The sequence below is a fragment of the Vigna angularis genome, chromosome 11, assembly GCF_016808095.1.
Source record: "Vigna angularis cultivar LongXiaoDou No.4 chromosome 11, ASM1680809v1, whole genome shotgun sequence".
NCBI classification, from domain to species: domain Eukaryota; kingdom Viridiplantae; phylum Streptophyta; class Magnoliopsida; order Fabales; family Fabaceae; genus Vigna; species Vigna angularis.
This window is the reverse complement of record NC_068980.1, coordinates 2,532,800-2,551,224: the sequence shown is the minus strand read 5'-3', so window position 1 is coordinate 2,551,224 and position 18,425 is coordinate 2,532,800. Positions and strand designations below refer to the sequence as shown.

The window sequence follows — 18,425 nt, the reverse complement described above, 5'->3', positions numbered from 1 at the left end:
CCTGATCCGGTTCGTCAATTTCACAAACTAAATTACAAGCTAGTCAGGTTAGGTCATTAGTTTTTTTAAATTAAAAATTTGAATAAAAATAATTTAAAAAGTTAAATTTTCTATATTATATTTTTTTAAAGTATAACTATATTATAGTATTGTAATTTAAATTATTTTACAAATTAAATTTTAATTATAATAAAATAATTTATCATGTAATAATTATTTTAATTTATTTAATTAACTAATCAATTAAAAACTTAACAAAATATTTTATGTAATTAAATATGTTTTTAATATTTATTTATATGTAAATGAATTTTAAAAATTAAAAATTAAAAATAAATTAAAAAATTAAAAAAGTGACGGGAGTATGTGGGATGGATTGTCGTTAGTGATTCCTTTTGGTTTGAAAGGTCAATTCAGTCTTATTCATTTTTAAGGCCTAAAATGGGTTGGGTTAGTCGATTTTGTTACTCTTGCTTAGGAGAAGTCTAAATTAAAAATTTTAATAGTAGAATTTTGAAATGTTTTAAAACTTATAGATTGAATTAAGTTTTTAATCCATAATAAATTTAGATATTTTCAATTAAGTCTTAAATAAATCTTATTGGTTTATTAGATACTCATAGCTTTTATATTTTTTAATCGATTATTTTGTATTTAACTTTTTACTTAAATAAGTGATGTGATTATTATTTTGTTTCATCATATGTTGCTTATTTATTTGTATGTCTAAAGAAATGTAATATTTCATAGCTTGTGGATTGTTTTCTGTTTAATTTTACATTCAAATAAGTTATGTGATTATTATTTTGTTTCATCATGTTGTATGGGTTAAGAAATATAATATTTATCATTAATATAAAATAATATTTATGATTAATGTAAAATGATAACTAATTTTTTTATTCTTAATAACAATGATAGTGATAGAGAGAACAAAAATAATAGGAGAGTACGATGACTTTGTCATTTAATATGTTTTCAATAAAATCAATAGTCACATATAATTTTATAGTAATAGTATAATTTTATATCAATAATAAGTCTTAGATGTTTTTTTTAATGTGGCAGATAAGTACACGGAACAAAATAATAACAACAGAAAAATGAGAGTAAATATTTAATTGAAAAATGTAATAATTTTAAATGTTTAATAAAAAAAATAAAAATTCAGTTAAAGATATTCGTATTTATGAAAATTTTGAAACATAATAACTCAATTCTGTAAAACATTTTCATATTTGAAACTTTTTCATTGAATAATTAAGATATGGATTTTGAATTATATAATCATTTTTAAATTATGTAATTTGTAATATGCTTTTGAATTGATAATCTAAAAAAATATTCTAAATTACATAATTTTAAAATTAAGTACTATGAAAGTATAATTTAATTACATAATCTAATAATACATTTTGGATTATAGTTTAGAATGTATTTTCAAATTATAAATTTGGAAAATACATAATAAAATTATTAATGTTTAAAGATTGAATGATTTCTTAATATATTTTTAAATTATATTTTGGATTATAAAACTGAAGATATGTTTTTGCATTATGAAATCTAAAATATATTTTTATGTTATAAATTACACACTTTAAAATGGATATCTAAATTATGTAAAATTATAATATATGAATTTAAAGTTTTTTAAACTTAAGAAGGTGTAGGAAGTGTCACTTGTTAAAAGAAACTGTCTAATTTCTGTTTACCTGTTTCATTTTGGTGACTTGCCCCACTTATTTTTGTTTATTTTGATCCATACTTTATCATAAAACAGCAATTTACAATCAATTCGAATATCATATACACTAAATTAAAGAGAATATTAAACAATTTTCTTTCCCTCCTTAAGACCATATCTGGCTTAGATTTTTTTAGTCAGTTTGATTAAAAGAAACTGTTTTCTTTTATCATTATTATTATATTATTAATTTATTTTTAAAAAGATCTTATTTAACATACCTTCCTAATTTTTGTAATTGAAGAACTTTGCTTTATTAAAATTAATTCCTTAAAAATAAAAATAATTGTTTAATTAAAATTGAACAAATCTTCTAGTAATTTTTTTTTTCAAAACAATTGAATATTAAAAACTGATTTTTTTTAAAGCTTACTATCATAGTGTATCACCACCCTAAATTCATTTGTGATGTGTCACCTTTTGAAAGCCGTCCGAATTGACACATGCACTTCACGTCAAACCAGCCACATGCAGAATTATATACACTCTCTGTTCATGCAACCCTTTTGTCCTTTCTGCATGAATTCTTTGTGACACCTTGCATTTTCAGGACTCCACATATTTCATCCTTACCTAGGACATGCATCTATGAATTATTGCGTACATATCATTAGGATAAAATAATTGCTATGTTAATACAATGAGTAATCACCCACACAATTAAGAATAGCTATAGCTATAAATATCAGAGATAGGTTGGTTGGTTTGCTCACAACAGACACAGACTTTCCTCTTCTTCTCGTTTTTATTTTCCTTCCTCGTTTTGGGAAATAAAAACAGTGTTGTCGGTAAGTTTGGGAAAGATGTTTCAAGTTCCAAAAGTTTCAGGAATCCTTAATCCAGGAGGGGTTTCAGGAATCCTCAACCCAGGAGGCCATAGCCAGAACAGGATAAAAGGAACAGTGGTGTTGATGCGTAAGAATGTTTTGGATTTCAACAGTGTCGCTGATTTCACCAAAGGAAACGTTGGTGGAGTCATAGGAACTGGTCTCAGCGTTGTTGGTTCAACAGTTGATGGCCTCACTGCCTTCTTAGGCCGAAGTGTTTCTCTTCAGCTCATCAGTGCCACCAAATCTGATGGTTAAAATTTCTTCTTCCTTTCAATTTTTTCCATCATCATATGAAAAGTTAAGTTAATTTATAGACTAAAAAGCATCTCTTTCAAGTGATTTCTGACGAAATAAACCAGTGTTCGTTCTATTGTATGACTTTTTATTGATTCATATATATAGTTTAAACTATTTGGTGACTTGATATTGTGTTGCAGAAAGTGGAAAAGGAAAAGTTGGTAAGGATACGTTCATTGAAGGGATCATTACGTCGTTACCAACTTTGGGAGCAGGAGAGTCTGCATTCTATGTTCATTTTGAATGGGACGAAAGCATGGGAATCCCTGGTGCATTTTACGTAAAGAATTTCATGCAAGTTGAGTTTTACCTCAAGAGTCTGACTCTTGAAGACGTTCCAAATCATGGAACCATTCGCTTTGTTTGCAACTCATGGATTTACAACACTAACCTTTACAAGAAAAGCTTGCGCATATTCTTCGCCAACCATGTACGTAGCTGTTTATTTACATTTCTCATCAAGTAGTTTAGAATTCAGACTCAGTATATGTAGTTCATCACACCCTCTATGATTAGAAATTCTTTTGGTTTATTTCACACTAATTAAGAATTATAAAACTGGTTTAATGTACCGTAGACTTATGTTCCAAGTGAGACACCAAAACCGCTTGTGCATTATAGAGAAGAAGAATTGAAGAATTTAAGAGGAGATGGAACAGGAGAACGCAAGGAACATGAGAGGATCTATGATTATGATGTCTACAATGATTTGGGTAATCCAGATCTTAGTGAAAATTTTGCTCGTCCTATTCTTGGAGGCTCTTCCACTCATCCCTATCCTCGTAGGGGAAGAACTGGTCGATACCCAACAAGGAAAGGTTAGTCTTTTATGTTTTTATTTTATTACTTAAACGAATTCATCATATGGTTAACGTAGTAACACTGACTTTTTGTGATGTTATATATAACGTTGTTGTCTTTGTTTTTCCAGACGATTTATTTTTTAATATGCAGTTGTTTTCTAATCAATTTCAACTCAACAGATTCGAATTGTGAGAAGCCAGGCGAAGTTTATGTGCCAAGAGATGAAAACTTTGGTCACTTGAAATCTTCGGATTTCCTTGCGTATGGGATAAAATCTTTATCTCAGTATGTCTTACCAGCGTTCGAATCTATGTTCAGTTTAAACTTGACCCCGAATGAGTTTGATAGCTTCCAAGATGTGCGTGACCTCTGTGAAGGTGGAATTAAGCTTCCCACAGAAGTAATTAGCTCAATTGCCCTTTTACCAGTGATCAAAGAACTCTTTCGTACCGATGGCGAACAAGTTCTCAAGTTTCCAACACCTCACGTCATTAAAGGTCTGATAAACACACATACTTGAAATCACAAACAAATGACAAAACTTACGTTTTGGACGAAATTATGGTTCCATTTTAACAGAGATTTTACTCGTTTAATGGGCAGTGAATAAGTCAGCGTGGATGACCGATGAAGAATTTGCAAGAGAGATGATTGCGGGAGTAAATCCCAACGTAATTCGTGGTCTTGAAGTGAGTTAATGAAATACTTGTTTCTAAAACAAAATTAACAGAGCAAATTTGATTCCAAATATATTCAATACTTGTTTTTTCTTGTGATATTCTTCTTTATAATGAATGGTAGGAGTTTCCTCCAAAAAGCAATCTGGATCCTGCAACCTATGGTGATCAAAACAGTAAGATAACAGCAGAGGCGCTTGATCTTGAGGGAAGCACAGTGGACGAGGTAAACATACTTTTGCACTAACTTTTCTCTTATAAAGTAAAAAAATACGTTTGTTCTGATTTAAATTACTTTAATTTGTGGAACAGGCTCTTGCAAAAAAGAGGTTATTTGTGTTAGATTACCATGATATCTTCATGCCATATATTCGGGGGATAAATCAGACTTATGCCAAAGCTTATGCCACAAGAACTATCCTTTTCTTGAAAGAAAATGGAACTCTGATGCCAGTGGCCATCGAATTGAGTTTGCCACATCCTGCTGGGGACAAGTCAGGTGCTGTCAGCCAAGTAATTTTACCTGCAAAAGAAGGTGTTGAAAGTACAATTTGGCTGCTAGCCAAAGCTTATGTAGTTGTAAATGATTCTTGCTATCATCAACTCATGAGCCATTGGTACAAAACTTTTCACTGCATTCAACAATTCAATCTTTGATATCTCTCTCTATATATAGATTATACTAATTAATGTATGAAATGTTTATTCTGTTACAGGTTAAATACTCATGCAGTGATGGAGCCATTCATCATAGCAACACACCGGCACCTTAGTGCGCTTCATCCAATTTATAAGCTTCTAACTCCTCATTATCGTGACACCATGAACATCAATGCACTTGCCAGACAGTCTCTAATTAATGCTGATGGCATCATAGAGAAATCCTTTTTGCCCTCAAAGTATTCAGTCGAGATGTCTTCAGCGGTTTATAAGAATTGGGTTTTCACTGATCAAGCACTGCCTGCAGAACTTGTCAAGAGGTTAGTAAATCTCTTTAAATATATGACAAAAAGTGACTTGTATCTAAGATCAGAAGTAGTAACAAGAATGGTTTATAATTTGTTGCAAAGCATAATGATGCATGTAATGTAAGTATATATTTTGCTTGATTCAGAGGAGTGGCCGTTAAGGATTCATCAGCCCCACATGGACTTCGTCTCTTGATAGAAGACTACCCTTATGCTGTTGATGGACTAGAGATATGGGCTGTGATTAAGTCATGGGTTCAAGAGTATGTGTCATTGTACTATGCAAAAGATGATGATGTCAAATCTGATCCTGAACTCCAACATTGGTGGAAAGAGGCTGTGGAGAAAGGACATGCTGATTTGAAAGACAAACCATGGTGGCCTAAGTTGCAGACACTCGAGGAGCTTGTTGAAATCTGCACCATTATCATATGGACTGGTTCGGCTCTCCATGCAGCTGTTAATTTTGGTCAATACCCTTATGGAGGTTTTATTCTGAACCGTCCAACTTCTAGTAGAAGGTTGCTTCCTGAGAAAGGAACACCAGAATATGAAGAAATGGTGAACAGCCATCAAAAGGCCTATTTGAGAACAATTACGTCAAAGTTTCAGACTATGATTGACCTTTCTGTGATAGAGATATTGTCAAGGCATGCCTCTGATGAGGTCTACCTTGGCCAAAGGGAAAACCCACATTGGACCTCTGATTCCAAAGCGTTGCAAGCCTTTCAAAAGTTTGGAAACAAACTGAAGGATATTGAGGAAAAACTCGCAAGCAAGAACAAAGATGAGAAACTGAGAAACCGAATTGGACCAGTTGAATTGCCATACACTTTGCTTCATCCTACCAGTGAGGAAGGCTTGACCTTCAGGGGAATTCCTAATAGCATTTCCATCTGACTGAGCCTGTGGTTTCAGTTTAGTTATTGTATTGTACTTCCTTCCAATAAAAAAAGATGCAAGGCTAGAGATCCAATAAATCTTGCATCTTGTCTAATGTTTTAATAATCTCGTGTTGCTTGTGTGTTTGAATGTTGTAATTCAGCCCTCGATTTGGTTTTCATTTGAAAATAATGGAAATACTGAGTACTGTTAGTTTGTGTTTAAAGTTGATGTTATCAATAATCATTTTGTATCATACTGATATATATAATACAAAAAGCATGTAAGAAATATAAATTATTACTATTAAACACAAGTGAAGATACCACGAATGACTTTTAAAATAATTAAAATTTTATTTTATCGTATTAGATTAAATTAAAAAATAAAATATGGTTTTTCAAAAGTAACACAGATGTCAGAATAACAAGTTTGTGTGTCGGTAGTTTCAGTAAATTAGAGTACGGCATCATCAATTTGACCCTGATTGGCATAACAATCAATCATCAATTTGTCCCTGACCACAAAACTGTTAGTTATCGCATCCCTTCTTGATTATGAGTATGAAGAGCGGAACAATGTTGAAGGCCACCATTTTGCCCAACACAAGCACGACAATTGGGCTTAATGCACCTCTTTGAACAACAAGAAGGCATCTATTCCTTGTCCATTGATCGATAATCCCATAATAAAGTGAAGTCCATGAAACCTGGTCATGTGTTCTGATGCCACTAAATACCATCTTTGCATCAAGAATAGCAAAACATTTGGCATAGAACTTGACATCCGGTGATAAGACTTTTTCTAACTATGTAGTTTTCATCTGATTGCTGAGGAGTAACCTCATCTACAACTTATCTACCTCCACCCAACTCCATCCTACACGTTTTCTCATTGTCCTTTGTTGCATAAGCCTTCTGACTTCAGCTGCCTCATTCCATAAACCCTTTCTTGCATAGACATGTGCTAATGTTAAATATGGTGCTGCATTACTTGGTTCCATCTTGATAAGTTGATCAGCAGCCTCCCTCCCAAGTTCTACATTTCCATATATCTTACAAGAACTCAAGAAAGAGCTCCAAATTACATAATTAGGATCATAGGGCATTTTTTGCATTAAATCCCTTGCCTTACTCAAATTCCCTTTTCTAGCATAGAGATCAATCAAGCAAGCATATTGATCAATATCAGGAGACAAGCCATAATTTGTTGTCATTTTGTTAAAGTATTCCACCCCTTTGTCAAGCAATCCTGCATGATTACAAGCTGTTAAGACAGCAGTAAAGCAGATATGATCAGGAACTAACTCTTGCTTGGTCAGTAGACAATCAAAAAGTTCCAAAGCCTCTGAACTTCTCCCACATTGAGCATAACCCATGATCATGGATGTCCACAACACATTATTCTTCTCAGAAGTCTGATCTAACACGCGTTGAGCCTCGTCAATATCGCCACCTTTTGAATACATATCAATCAAAGCACTGGCCACAAACACATTCCTTTCCGAACCCATTTTAATAACGATAGAGTGCACTTGCCTTCCCTGAAGAAGCAATGCAAGGCTGCTACAAGCATTTAAAATCGTGCATAAAGTATGATCAGTAATACCCAAATTTTGCCCCCTCATTTCTACAAACAGTTTCAATGCATCTTCGCTACACAGGTTTTTAGAATATCCAGAGATCATGGAATTGTACAAAACAATATCCTTCTCACTAGTTTCAGCAAATAAGAGTACAGCATCATCAATTTGTCCCTGATTTGCATAACAATCAAACAATGTTGAAGGCCACCATGTTGCCCAACAGAGGCACTAATAACACTAACAAAGGTAAGACAATTGGGCTTAATTTGGGTGTATAGCATCTCTTTGAACAACAAGAAAGCATCTATTCCTTGTCCATTGATCGATAATCCCGTAATAAGTGAAGTCCATGAAACCTGATCATGTGTTCTGATGCCACTAAATACCTTCTTTGCATCCAGAATAGCAAAACATTTGGCATAGAAATCAATAAGTGCACTGCAGAGAAACAAATTATCCTCATATCCAGATCGAATCATGGAAGCATGGATTTGTATACCCAAACGCCAATTCCGGGTTTTAGCACAAGAACTAAGGGCAGTACAAAGAACATATTTTATTGGCTTCCTTGTTGATCCATTCACTGTGCTTAATGACTCCAGTGCTCCATAGATGCTAGCAGTTTTAGAACACGGTTTGCCAAAGAATCTGTGCGTGAAACCATAAACAAAAGAGCTTGAACAATGCACCATATTACAGGGCTCGTGTCAAATAAATCTTGCATATTACCCAATTGAACCCTTAACATTAAATGGAAAATTCCAACTAAGCTGACCTTTTTCACCCCTGTTTTTCTCAGACCTAAACATAAATAGAAACATCATTATTATAAAGAGAGAAAACCTAAGAACATATTACTCGCACATGTACGAATGTTTTGTGATACAACCTTTTACCTTGTACGGATGAAGTTTGTTGTAGAGCATTATTATATTTTAATTGAGGGTTAAATATTTTTACAATTGAAACAGGATAGAATTTCTTCCCTCCACAAGCTAAAACGAAAAATCTAAGTGTATTTGCTATATTTAATTATTTATCTAGGTTCAAATTTATATATATATATATATATATATATATTAAAATGAAATTAAAATTAAAGAAAAAACTTATTAAACAAAACAAAAATTTTCATTTCCACTCCACTGGCCATGGTGGGCCAAATGTGGGCCGGGCAGGACCCGACCCAATGTAAAGCATATAGTGGTAGATTCACTGTTATAAAGCGACCCTCTGTATATCCTTTCGAAATTGACTTCTCCACTCAGTTGTCTGTATTTCAGGAAAACCATTGGAGAACATGGAAAATCACACCCACCATGCCATTACTGCTTTCCTGTCTGTCGGATTTATGTAACCTACAAAACAAAATTTCTTACATCAAATACAATAACCACACCACCAATCTCGCAATTTTCGACTATTATCTATCTTATCTCTCTTTAATCATTACTTTGTTGATTATATATCTATAACACCCACATATTAATGAATATTTTTATCCATTCTTATAATTTGTACTACAATTTATCTGTTAAAATCCATTATGTAGATGGATTCCTTTTTCGAAGAAATAACTTTTAACTAAAAACAACACGGTTTTATTATGGGGTGAAAAATTGATCATTAAACTAGTAGTTGCATTCTTTATCTCAGAGGATAAAAAGAAATTGCCCCTTAATATCTGTGATTAAACATCATTGGAAAAAACAATTAAGAAACACAGAATACATAAGCAATCAAACTCTTGTCATTTGTTGACAATTCTACCTTGCTTTCTTCATTCACATGATTGAAAAAAAGTGGATCAAGACTTGTAAATTACACTATACATTTTGCCAAGTTTTCAGCTACTTCCCGTGAATTTAATTTAGACCCTTTTGAAATATCTGTAATCCATATTTTTTTAAATCAAACTATCAGCTTATTATTTTAATTAATCCTATCTATTTATTCCTTGTTTCATTTAATTATAATATCCAAAGTAAAGTTTAAGCAATTAAAACGAAGCAAATTTGATTGCATTCCTTAAGAAGTGTGAAAGCGAAACTTAAATATGCCTTTTCGTGAGTTTAGGAAAAAAGAGACATAGATTGAATTCTTATACTTAAAAGATCACAAAATTAGTATCAGTAATGAATAGTGTTTTTTTTTTCAATTTTACATTTATTAGTAATAAATGGTTAAATATACAATTAGGAAAGTACAACCTGACACGTGTCGTAATACGGTGCTCACTTGGGTCGGGCTTTCCTCGCATCCAACGGCCAATATTCGATCAAATAAAGTACGTTCGTTTGGCAGCACCATTCAACACGAGATATATAAAGGGATTCGTCTCCACTTTTAGAAGTCAGGGATTGATCGCTCTTTCAACAGTCAACTTTTCAATTTATCAAAACCATGAGAGCTTCTCTCATCCGAACCGGGTCGCTGCCGATCCAGAACCCGGTTTTCCACGGTTCACCTCAATGTTCTCTCACGCGCCAAACCTCTTTACCCGGCGACAAGAACCACGCGAAATTTTCCACGATTTCAATGCACTATTCCCACTTCAACGCCCGCAGGGACGCACCTCAGAACGGGATCAAGAGAGCCTCATCGGAAGGTGCCCCCGAGAATTTCGGCGTTCGCCGTAATCTGAACCGCACCGGATCGTACTCGCCCCCGCCCCCGCCGATCATACCTCACGAAGAACAATTCTTCTGCGACGCCAATTTACACAAGCCGAGCTACCTCGGGATCCTACGGGAGGATATGGAATCCGGAGGCGGCGACGGTGACGATCACGGCGATGCGACTGTCACAGGCGGAAACGATGGCGAGAGGATGAAAATAGATGCGTACTACGAAGAGATGTTGAAGTCGAACCCGACGGACGCGCTTCTGCTGAGAAACTACGGCAAATTCCTCCACGAGGTGCGTGAAACATTCCGCAAACGAAGCACGATCATTGATTCATTCAATGAAAACAAAGAGTCAGCGATTTTAATTTTAACGGATGATGCAGGTGGAGAAAGACGCGACGAGAGCAGAGGAATATTACGGAAGAGCGATTCTCGCGAACCCTAGCGATGGCGAATTGCTTTCGCTGTACGGAGCGCTGATATGGGAAACGCAGCGAGACGAAGCGAGAGCCAAATCTTACTTTGACCAAGCCATTCACGCCGCTCCTGATGATTGGTATAATCTTAATCTCACATTTTTCCCATAGCCAAACAGAGAATAACGAAAATAACAATAGTAATAATAATAACAATTATTATTACCAATTAATAATTGTTTATTTTATGCTCAGCACTGTGCTGGGATCGTACGCGCACTTCATGTGGGAAGCGGAGGAGGAAGAGGAACTTAACGGAGGTGAACTTAACGGAGGTATGACGGAGAAAACGGGGACGGAGATGATCGCTGCTATATAATTAAGAGTGCCACCTGTTTGTTAGTATATATATATTCCTAACTAGAGTTTAATGTGAAGGTTACGTTACACGAAAACAATAAATGGTGTGGTTGTTTTGATCTATCAGACTACACTAGAAGATCTAGAAGATGAGAGACTGAACTGAAAGTGACACCTCGCTCAGTCTTTTTCGTTCTACTGGTTGTAACTTGTAACTTGTTTGTACATGTAACTATTTGCGGTATTTTCTTAACATTTATCTTATTAACTGTATGCAGTTTTAAAATTTTGTACATAAACTGCAAATTTTCGTTATTAAATCTTGGTGGCTGATTAATTAATTGCATCGATTGTTGATTTCATGTTGCTCTGGATTTCATAAGCCTAAATAATATGTAGCTTCTATGTTAAAATTTGTTATCCGAACTGTTATTGTATCTAGTGATTATCTTTCTCCAGCCATTTTGTCTCTGTTTGAGTTCTTCAAATCATCTATATACCGGAATGCTTGAGATTATTGTTGCTCAGAAGAAACCTGTGAATGTTTCATGAACAAATTGGAAACGTATTTCTTTGAGATCTGTTCACCAGACTCTACACTCGAGGGAAAGCATGAAGTTTGTTGTTAAATTGTGATATAGAGGAATAGCAACTGAGGATCCAGAGTGCCCTCATGGTCTTCGTCTCTTCATAGAAGACTACCCTTATGCTGTTGATGGACTTGAGATATGGGATGCTATCAAGACATGGGTTCATGAATATGTTTCCTTGTACTACAAATCAGATGACACACTGAAAGAAGATCCTGAGCTCCAAGCTTGGTGGAAAGAACTGGTAGTAATAGAAATCAGAGAAGATCCTGAGCTCCAAGCTTGGTGGAAAGAACTGGTAGTAATAGAAATCAGAGTTTAGGAATAAATGGAACAATCGAAAATATGAAGAATGGTGAAAATTCACTATAAAACAGAAAGCTCAGAAGGTTCCAAGACCCTCTGTCCAGAGCCACGCTCCTGAGAAGAATCGTAATATTTTTTCTCCTCCCACTCTACCGAAAAACAAAACGTGTCTCCCCTCACAGCCTACACCTTATAATATATAACAAATCATTTTATCTCTCTTCTAACTAACACAATTCCCTCACAAAGTCACGTCACCCTTTTCTCTCCTCTTATAAACTCTACCCCACCTATTTTTATTATCTCTTGGGTACGTATCAATGCCTTCTTCATGAACTAAAGCCTTGTCCTCAAGGCTAAATTCTGGAAACTGACTTCGAATATTTATTTCATCTTCCCAAGTGGCTTCATCTGCATTCTGCTCTCTCCATTGAACCAGTACCTGCTTCTTAGTTTCTCCTCTTTTGGTGTAGTTCCTAGTGGCTAAGATGGCCATGGGAACTAATATTTCAGCTCTGTCATCATCTAACCCTGTAGGGAGAGCATCCTCAACCTTATACTTGCCCACCGCTTTCTTCAGCAAAGATACATGAAAAACAGGATGAATCTTTGAAGTAGGTGGTAATTTCAGACGATATGCCACCTCTCCTACTTTCTCCTCTACTTCAAATGGTCCATAGTATTTAGCACTTAATTTATGATTAATTCTGTTCATGACCGACTGCTATCTATTCTGTTTCAACTTCAAAAACACAAGATCTCCCACCGAAAAATGTCTTTCCCTTCGATGCTTATTAGCTTGAATCATCATTCTGTCTTGGGCACGTAATAAATGAGACTTCAACTGTCTCAGTGCTTCATCCCTCTCTAGAAGATCCTTTTGAACAGCTGCTACCCTTACCTCTCCTTGAACCACCTGTACAATCTTAGGAGGAATTCTTCCGTACACCGCTTCAAAAGGAGTGAGTTTTGTGGAACTGTGATAAGTGGTATTAAACCACAACTCTGCCCACGGCATCCAAATCACCCACGTCTTGGGTTGATCAGTAATAAAACATCTGAGGTAAGTCTCCAGACATCGATTAGTTACCTCAGTCTGTCCATCCGATTGCGGATGATACGCCCTGCTCATTTTCAGCTTTGTTCCTTGCATCTTAAAGAGCTCTCTCCAAAACAAGCTCATGAATATCGGATCCCTATCACTCACCACCGAATTCGGTATTCCATGCAGCCTTACTATTTCTTTTACAAAAATCCCAGCCAAGGACTTTGCCGTATAAGGATGTTTAAGGGGAACAAAATGGCAGTATTTTGTTAAACGATCCACCACTACCAAAACTGCTTCAAAGCCTTTAGACCGGGGCAATCCAGTAATGAAATCCATACTGATATCCTCCCAAACTCTTTCTGGAATTTGTGAAGGCTGTAATAAACCATTAGGGACTGCTGTTATATATTTCTGCCTCTGACATGTATCAGAGGCTTGGACAAATTGTTGGACATCTTTCTTCATTCCTTTCCAGTACACATTGGCTGCAATCCTTCTGTAGGTTCGATAAAACCCTGAGTGACCCCCTTGCGGAGTAGAGTGAGCTTCTTCGAATAACCTATTAACCCACACATATTTCTCCGGTATCACTAAGCGATCTTGATAATATAAAACGCCTTGTTTATATTCATATCCCACATAAACCTGTCCAGCCTTTATTTATTCTATTATCTTCTTCAATTTATCATCAACATGTACCGCTGCATTAAGCTCTTGCTAATCTAACCAAACTGGAAAAGAGACCATGCTCTTCATTTCTCCTTCATCTCTACTTCGGGATAGAGCATCTGCCCCCTGATTTTCTTTGCCTGGCTTATAAACAATCTCAAAATTATAGCCTAATAGTCTAGCCAACCAATTTTGTTGTCCACCTGTCGTTATCCTTTGCTGCATTAATTGCTTAAGACTCTTCTGGTCTGAAAAAACAGTAAATTTGTGACCCAAAAGATAAGGCCTCCAGTGTTGGATAGCCAATGCCACTGCCATCAACTCTCTTTCGTAGGCCGACTTCATCAAATTGCGTGAACTCAAGGCCTTGCTATAGTACGCAACAGGTCTTTTTCCTTGCATTAGGATTGCTCCAATCCCTGTCCTAGAGGCATCACATTCCAGGACGAACTCTTCTTCAAAATTTGGGAGCCTCAACATTGGTGCTGATGTCACCCTTTGTTTGAGCTCATCAAATGCTTCTTGAGCTCGTTCATTCCACCCAAATCCATCATTTCTAGTCAGCTCTGTTAGTGGTTTAGCTATCTTACCATAATCTTTTATGAACTTACGATAATAGCCTGTAAGACCAAAAAATCCATGAACTCCCTTTACGTTCTTGGGAATTGGCCACTCTAACACACTATTAACCTTCGTTGGGTCCACCACAACTCCATGTATGGAAATAATATGTCCCAGATACTCCACCTTCTCATGGCCAAACAAACATTTTTCCTTGTTCGCAAATAATTGGTGATCTCTCAACACTTCTAACACCTTTTCAAGCAACTGCATATGCTCTTCCCAACTGTTGTTGTACATGAGTATATCATCAAAAAACACCAATACCCCTCGTCTCAACAGCGTCCGAAAAACTTCATTCATGAGAGCTTGGAATGTCGACGGGGTGTTCATAAGTCCAAAGGGCATCACGAGGTACTCATAGTGACCCTCATGGGTTCGGAATGCTGTCTTTAGAATGTCTTCCTCCCTCATTCTGACTTGATGATATCCTGAACGAAGGTCCAATTTAGAGAAATATTTGGCTCCATGCAACTCCTCAATAACTGGTATTGGAAATTTATATGGAATAGTGACCTTGTTCAAAGCTCTATAATCAACACACATGCGCCATTTGTTATTTTTCTTCTTCACCAAAATGACTGGGCTCGAGTAAGCACTCTGGCTATGCCTGATATGACCCACTTCCATCAACTCTTGCACTTGTCTCTCAATTTCATTCTTCTGATGATACGCATATATGTAAGGCCTCACGTTAATAGGTTCTTGTCCTGGTTTGAGATGAATTTTGTGTTCCTTTACACGTCTAGGAGGTAGCCCCTTAGGTTCTTCAAACACATCTTTGAAATACTGCAGCAAGTGATTTAAGACGCTTTGTTGCTCTCGAGCCAACTATGCAACTTCCATCTTCTCTTTTTCCTCCAACACCCCACACACTGAAATTAACAATGAATCCCCATGATGGGCCCCTCTTAGCAGTTTCTCTCCTTGCTGAGTCTGGATCTTCATTTGCTGTTTTTTCCAATCCACAGTGGTCTCTCCCAACGTTGTTAACCACGACATCCCCAATATCACGTCCATGTCCTCCAAATCGAAGAGAAAAGCATCAATTTCAAACTCACCATCATCAATCCTTACTTTGATACCTCGACAAATCCCTTGAGTCTCGGATTTGTGCCCATCTCCCATCAGAATCTTCATTTGCTTGGTTCTTTCCCACTTCCAACCCCAAAGCTTTCACAAGTTTTCGTGAAATAAAATTGTGCGTGGCTCCGCTGTCGACCAAGAACAACATTGGAATCTCCCTAATCAGACCCCGTAACTTCATAGTCCTCGGTTGATCATTTCGGTCTCTTGTGAGAGCGTAGAGATTTAACGTTGTACATTCTGCCACCACCTCATCTTCGTCATCCCTCTCCTCATTTTCCTCTTCATCTCCTTCGCATTCAACTAGGATTTCCTCATTCACCATGACCACCCTTAGTTGCTTAATAGGACATTGATGAAGGGGACCGTACACCCCACCGCATTTGAAACACAAGCCCTTTTGTTTTCGGTCGAGAAGTTCTTGATAAGAAAGATGATTTGCTCCCCTATCACGTGACCTCCCCTTTATTCTTTGCACCCCTTCTGAACACTTGGGCCAGGCCCATTTCCTCCCCAACTTCCCCCATTCTGTTTTGGACCAGTTTTTCCCACCACAGTTGAAATGGGTCGGTGCCCTACTTGATACCTATCCCCTCGAGACTCTCCCCTTCCCTGCCATATTTTATTTCTCCCTGATATCTCCACATATGGCGCGAGCTACATTCATCATGCGGCCCCTGGACAAAGGATGTGCCACGTGCAAGCTTCGTATTCTCGCACGTATTTCGTACTTCAGCCCTTGTATAAAATAAGAAAAGTAATGTTCGTCGGGCATTCGTGGCACCTGAGTAATGAGACACTCAAAACTTGTAATATAGTCTTCGATACTTCCTATTTGTTTTATGGCAGCCAATTGATCATAAATACTCCCTTCTCCCAGGCCTCCATATCGCTTCAGCATCTCTCGTTTCAAATCATCCCAAGTTAACTCATCATATTCATTTAATAAAGCATGGAAAAAATGAATCGTGCTCCCTTCCATACACAGTTGTGCGAGATTCACCCTGACTGCCTCTCGTGTCTCTTGTACGTTAAAAAATAAACTTCAGCTCTTGCTATCCACCCTGTTGGGTCTTCTCCATAGAACGGTGGTAATTCTATCTTCTTCATCGATTGTCGAAATTCGGCTAAATCGTCCCCCTCGAGTTGTCTCATACTTTTCGTTCTCTGCGTATTCACCGATCCTGACCCCAGCTCTTCGTTCTCCCCCTCATTCATATTAGTGAACTTCAAAATTAAGTGAAAGAGCTTTGATTGATTCTCAGTGGCTTCTCGGCGTAAGGTTACGATCTGTTCTGCTGAATCCTTACGCAACTTCTCCAAGTTGGTTTGACTTTGCAACGATTGCACCACAAGCTCCTCGACCACCGCTTTGAGTTTAGTGACCTCACCCACAACAAGATCTACCTCATTCTCCTCACCCACTGGCTCTCCTTGGACATTGTTCTTTCTTGGTGGCATGATCTCCGATCGGGAAATATTGATCCGGCAGGTCGGACCAATTAATAGAAATCAGAGTTTAGGAATAAATGGAACAATCGAAAATATGAAGTGTGAAAAGTAGAATGGTAAAAATTTACTGTTATGATAAAACAGAAAGCTCAGAAGGTTCCAAGACCCTCTGCCCAGAGCCACGCTCCTGAGAAGAATCGTAATAATTCTTCTCCTCCCACTCCACCGAAAAACAAAACGTATCCCCCCTCACAGCCTACACCTCATAATATATAACAAACCATTTTCTCTCTCTTCTAACTAACACAATTCTCTCACGAAGCCACGTCACCCTTTTCTCTCCTCTTATAAACTCTGCCCCACCTAGAGGTGGGTCATGGTGACAAGAAAAACGAGTCATGGTGGCCTAAGATGCAGACTCGTGAAGAGCTAGTGGAAGCTTGCAGTATTGTGATATGGACAGCTTCAGCACTGCATGCAGCTGTTAATTTTGGACAATACCCTTATGGAGGTTTGATCTTAAACCGTCCAACTATCAGTAGGCGATTCATGCCCGAGAAGGGTTCTGCTGAGTATGAGGAGCTGAAGAAGAGCCCTCAGAAGGCTCTCTTGAGGACCATTACACCAAAGTTTCAGACCCTTATTGACCTTTCAGTGATAGAAATATTGTCAAGGCATGCTTCTGATGAGATCTATCTGGGTGAAAGGGACAATCCAAATTGGACATCTGATACAAGGGCCTTGGAGGCTTTCAAAAGGTTTGGGAAGAAGCTCTCAGAAATTGAGAAGAAACTCTCAGAGAGAAACAATGACGAGAAACTGAGAAACCGCCATGGACCAGTTCAGATGCCTTATACTCTGCTCTTCCCTTCTAGTGATGAAGGCTTAACTTTCAGAGGAATTCCAAACAGTATCTCCATCTGAAGACAAGGAATCTGAATCCTTCTTCCAAACCTACTGTGTTGTTTAATAAAGTCTTTCGTGTTCGACCTTAATAAAAGCAAATGTACTTTTAAAGTTTTTTCAAACAATAAAGCCAGAGTTACTACTTCTTGCAATATGGCTGGCTACTCTTGTAATCTGGAACAAAACTAAAAGATGGGTTTCACAAAATCCATGATGTTTGGACTTATATGTTTTATGGATGAAGTGTTTAAATTAGAACGCGTCGATTCTGCATGAGAAATGTAAAATTAACAAAATTTTAAGGGGCATTCCGAGAATCGAACTCGGGACCTCTCGCACCCAAAGCGAGAATCATACCACTAGACCAAATGCCCAGCGATGGATATGGCAATTTAAAAATCCTATTTAATAATCATTATTATTTTGTTCTAGCTTAACAGCCACGGGCCCTTTTGAATTGCTTTATCCCCGCGTACATGTATTTATGAAATAGAGGAAAAATTAACATAATTAAGAAAAATAGTTATACATTTTTTTATCTATAGTTATTATAA

The 18,425-nt window shown here is 36.8% G+C and overlaps 4 protein-coding genes and 1 non-coding gene across 5 annotated transcripts; 3 read left to right on the top strand and 2 right to left on the bottom strand.

Annotated features, from left to right (window-relative positions):
- Window positions 1–2,440: 2,440 nt before the first annotated feature.
- LOC108334116 (seed linoleate 9S-lipoxygenase-2) lies at window positions 2,441–6,431 on the top strand. Its single transcript, XM_017569765.2, has 9 exons — window positions 2,441–2,827; window positions 3,015–3,304; window positions 3,452–3,692; window positions 3,858–4,175; window positions 4,282–4,367; window positions 4,480–4,581; window positions 4,668–4,972; window positions 5,072–5,335; window positions 5,470–6,431. Exons 1-9 carry the CDS (start codon window positions 2,551–2,553, stop codon window positions 6,221–6,223), a joined length of 2,637 nt encoding a protein of 878 aa, XP_017425254.1. The 5' UTR covers window positions 2,441–2,550; the 3' UTR covers window positions 6,224–6,431.
- Window positions 6,432–6,499: 68 nt separating this feature from the next.
- On the bottom strand, window positions 6,500–10,134 carry LOC108333635 (pentatricopeptide repeat-containing protein At2g37320). The gene is made up of 2 exons (XM_017569107.2): window positions 10,001–10,134; window positions 6,500–9,148 (listed from the first exon to the last, which is right to left on the bottom strand). Exon 2 carries the CDS (start codon window positions 7,890–7,892, stop codon window positions 7,053–7,055), a length of 840 nt encoding a protein of 279 aa, XP_017424596.1. The 5' UTR covers window positions 7,893–9,148; window positions 10,001–10,134; the 3' UTR covers window positions 6,500–7,052.
- On the top strand, window positions 10,119–11,553 carry LOC108333336 (uncharacterized). Its single transcript, XM_017568750.2, has 3 exons — window positions 10,119–10,709; window positions 10,801–10,973; window positions 11,089–11,553. The coding sequence occupies exons 1-3, from the start codon at window positions 10,194–10,196 to the stop codon at window positions 11,210–11,212; spliced, it is 813 nt and encodes a 270-aa protein (XP_017424239.2). The 5' UTR covers window positions 10,119–10,193; the 3' UTR covers window positions 11,213–11,553.
- A 5,781-nt stretch (window positions 11,554–17,334) lies between these two features.
- LOC108333280 (seed linoleate 9S-lipoxygenase-3-like) lies at window positions 17,335–18,097 on the top strand. Its single transcript, XM_017568680.2, has one exon. The coding sequence runs from the start codon at window positions 17,377–17,379 to the stop codon at window positions 17,887–17,889; it is 513 nt and encodes a 170-aa protein (XP_017424169.1). The 5' UTR covers window positions 17,335–17,376; the 3' UTR covers window positions 17,890–18,097.
- A 76-nt stretch (window positions 18,098–18,173) lies between these two features.
- TRNAP-UGG (transfer RNA proline (anticodon UGG)) lies at window positions 18,174–18,245 on the bottom strand. Its single transcript has one exon. It is a non-coding gene; the product is annotated as a tRNA-Pro (tRNA).
- Window positions 18,246–18,425: the final 180 nt, after the last annotated feature.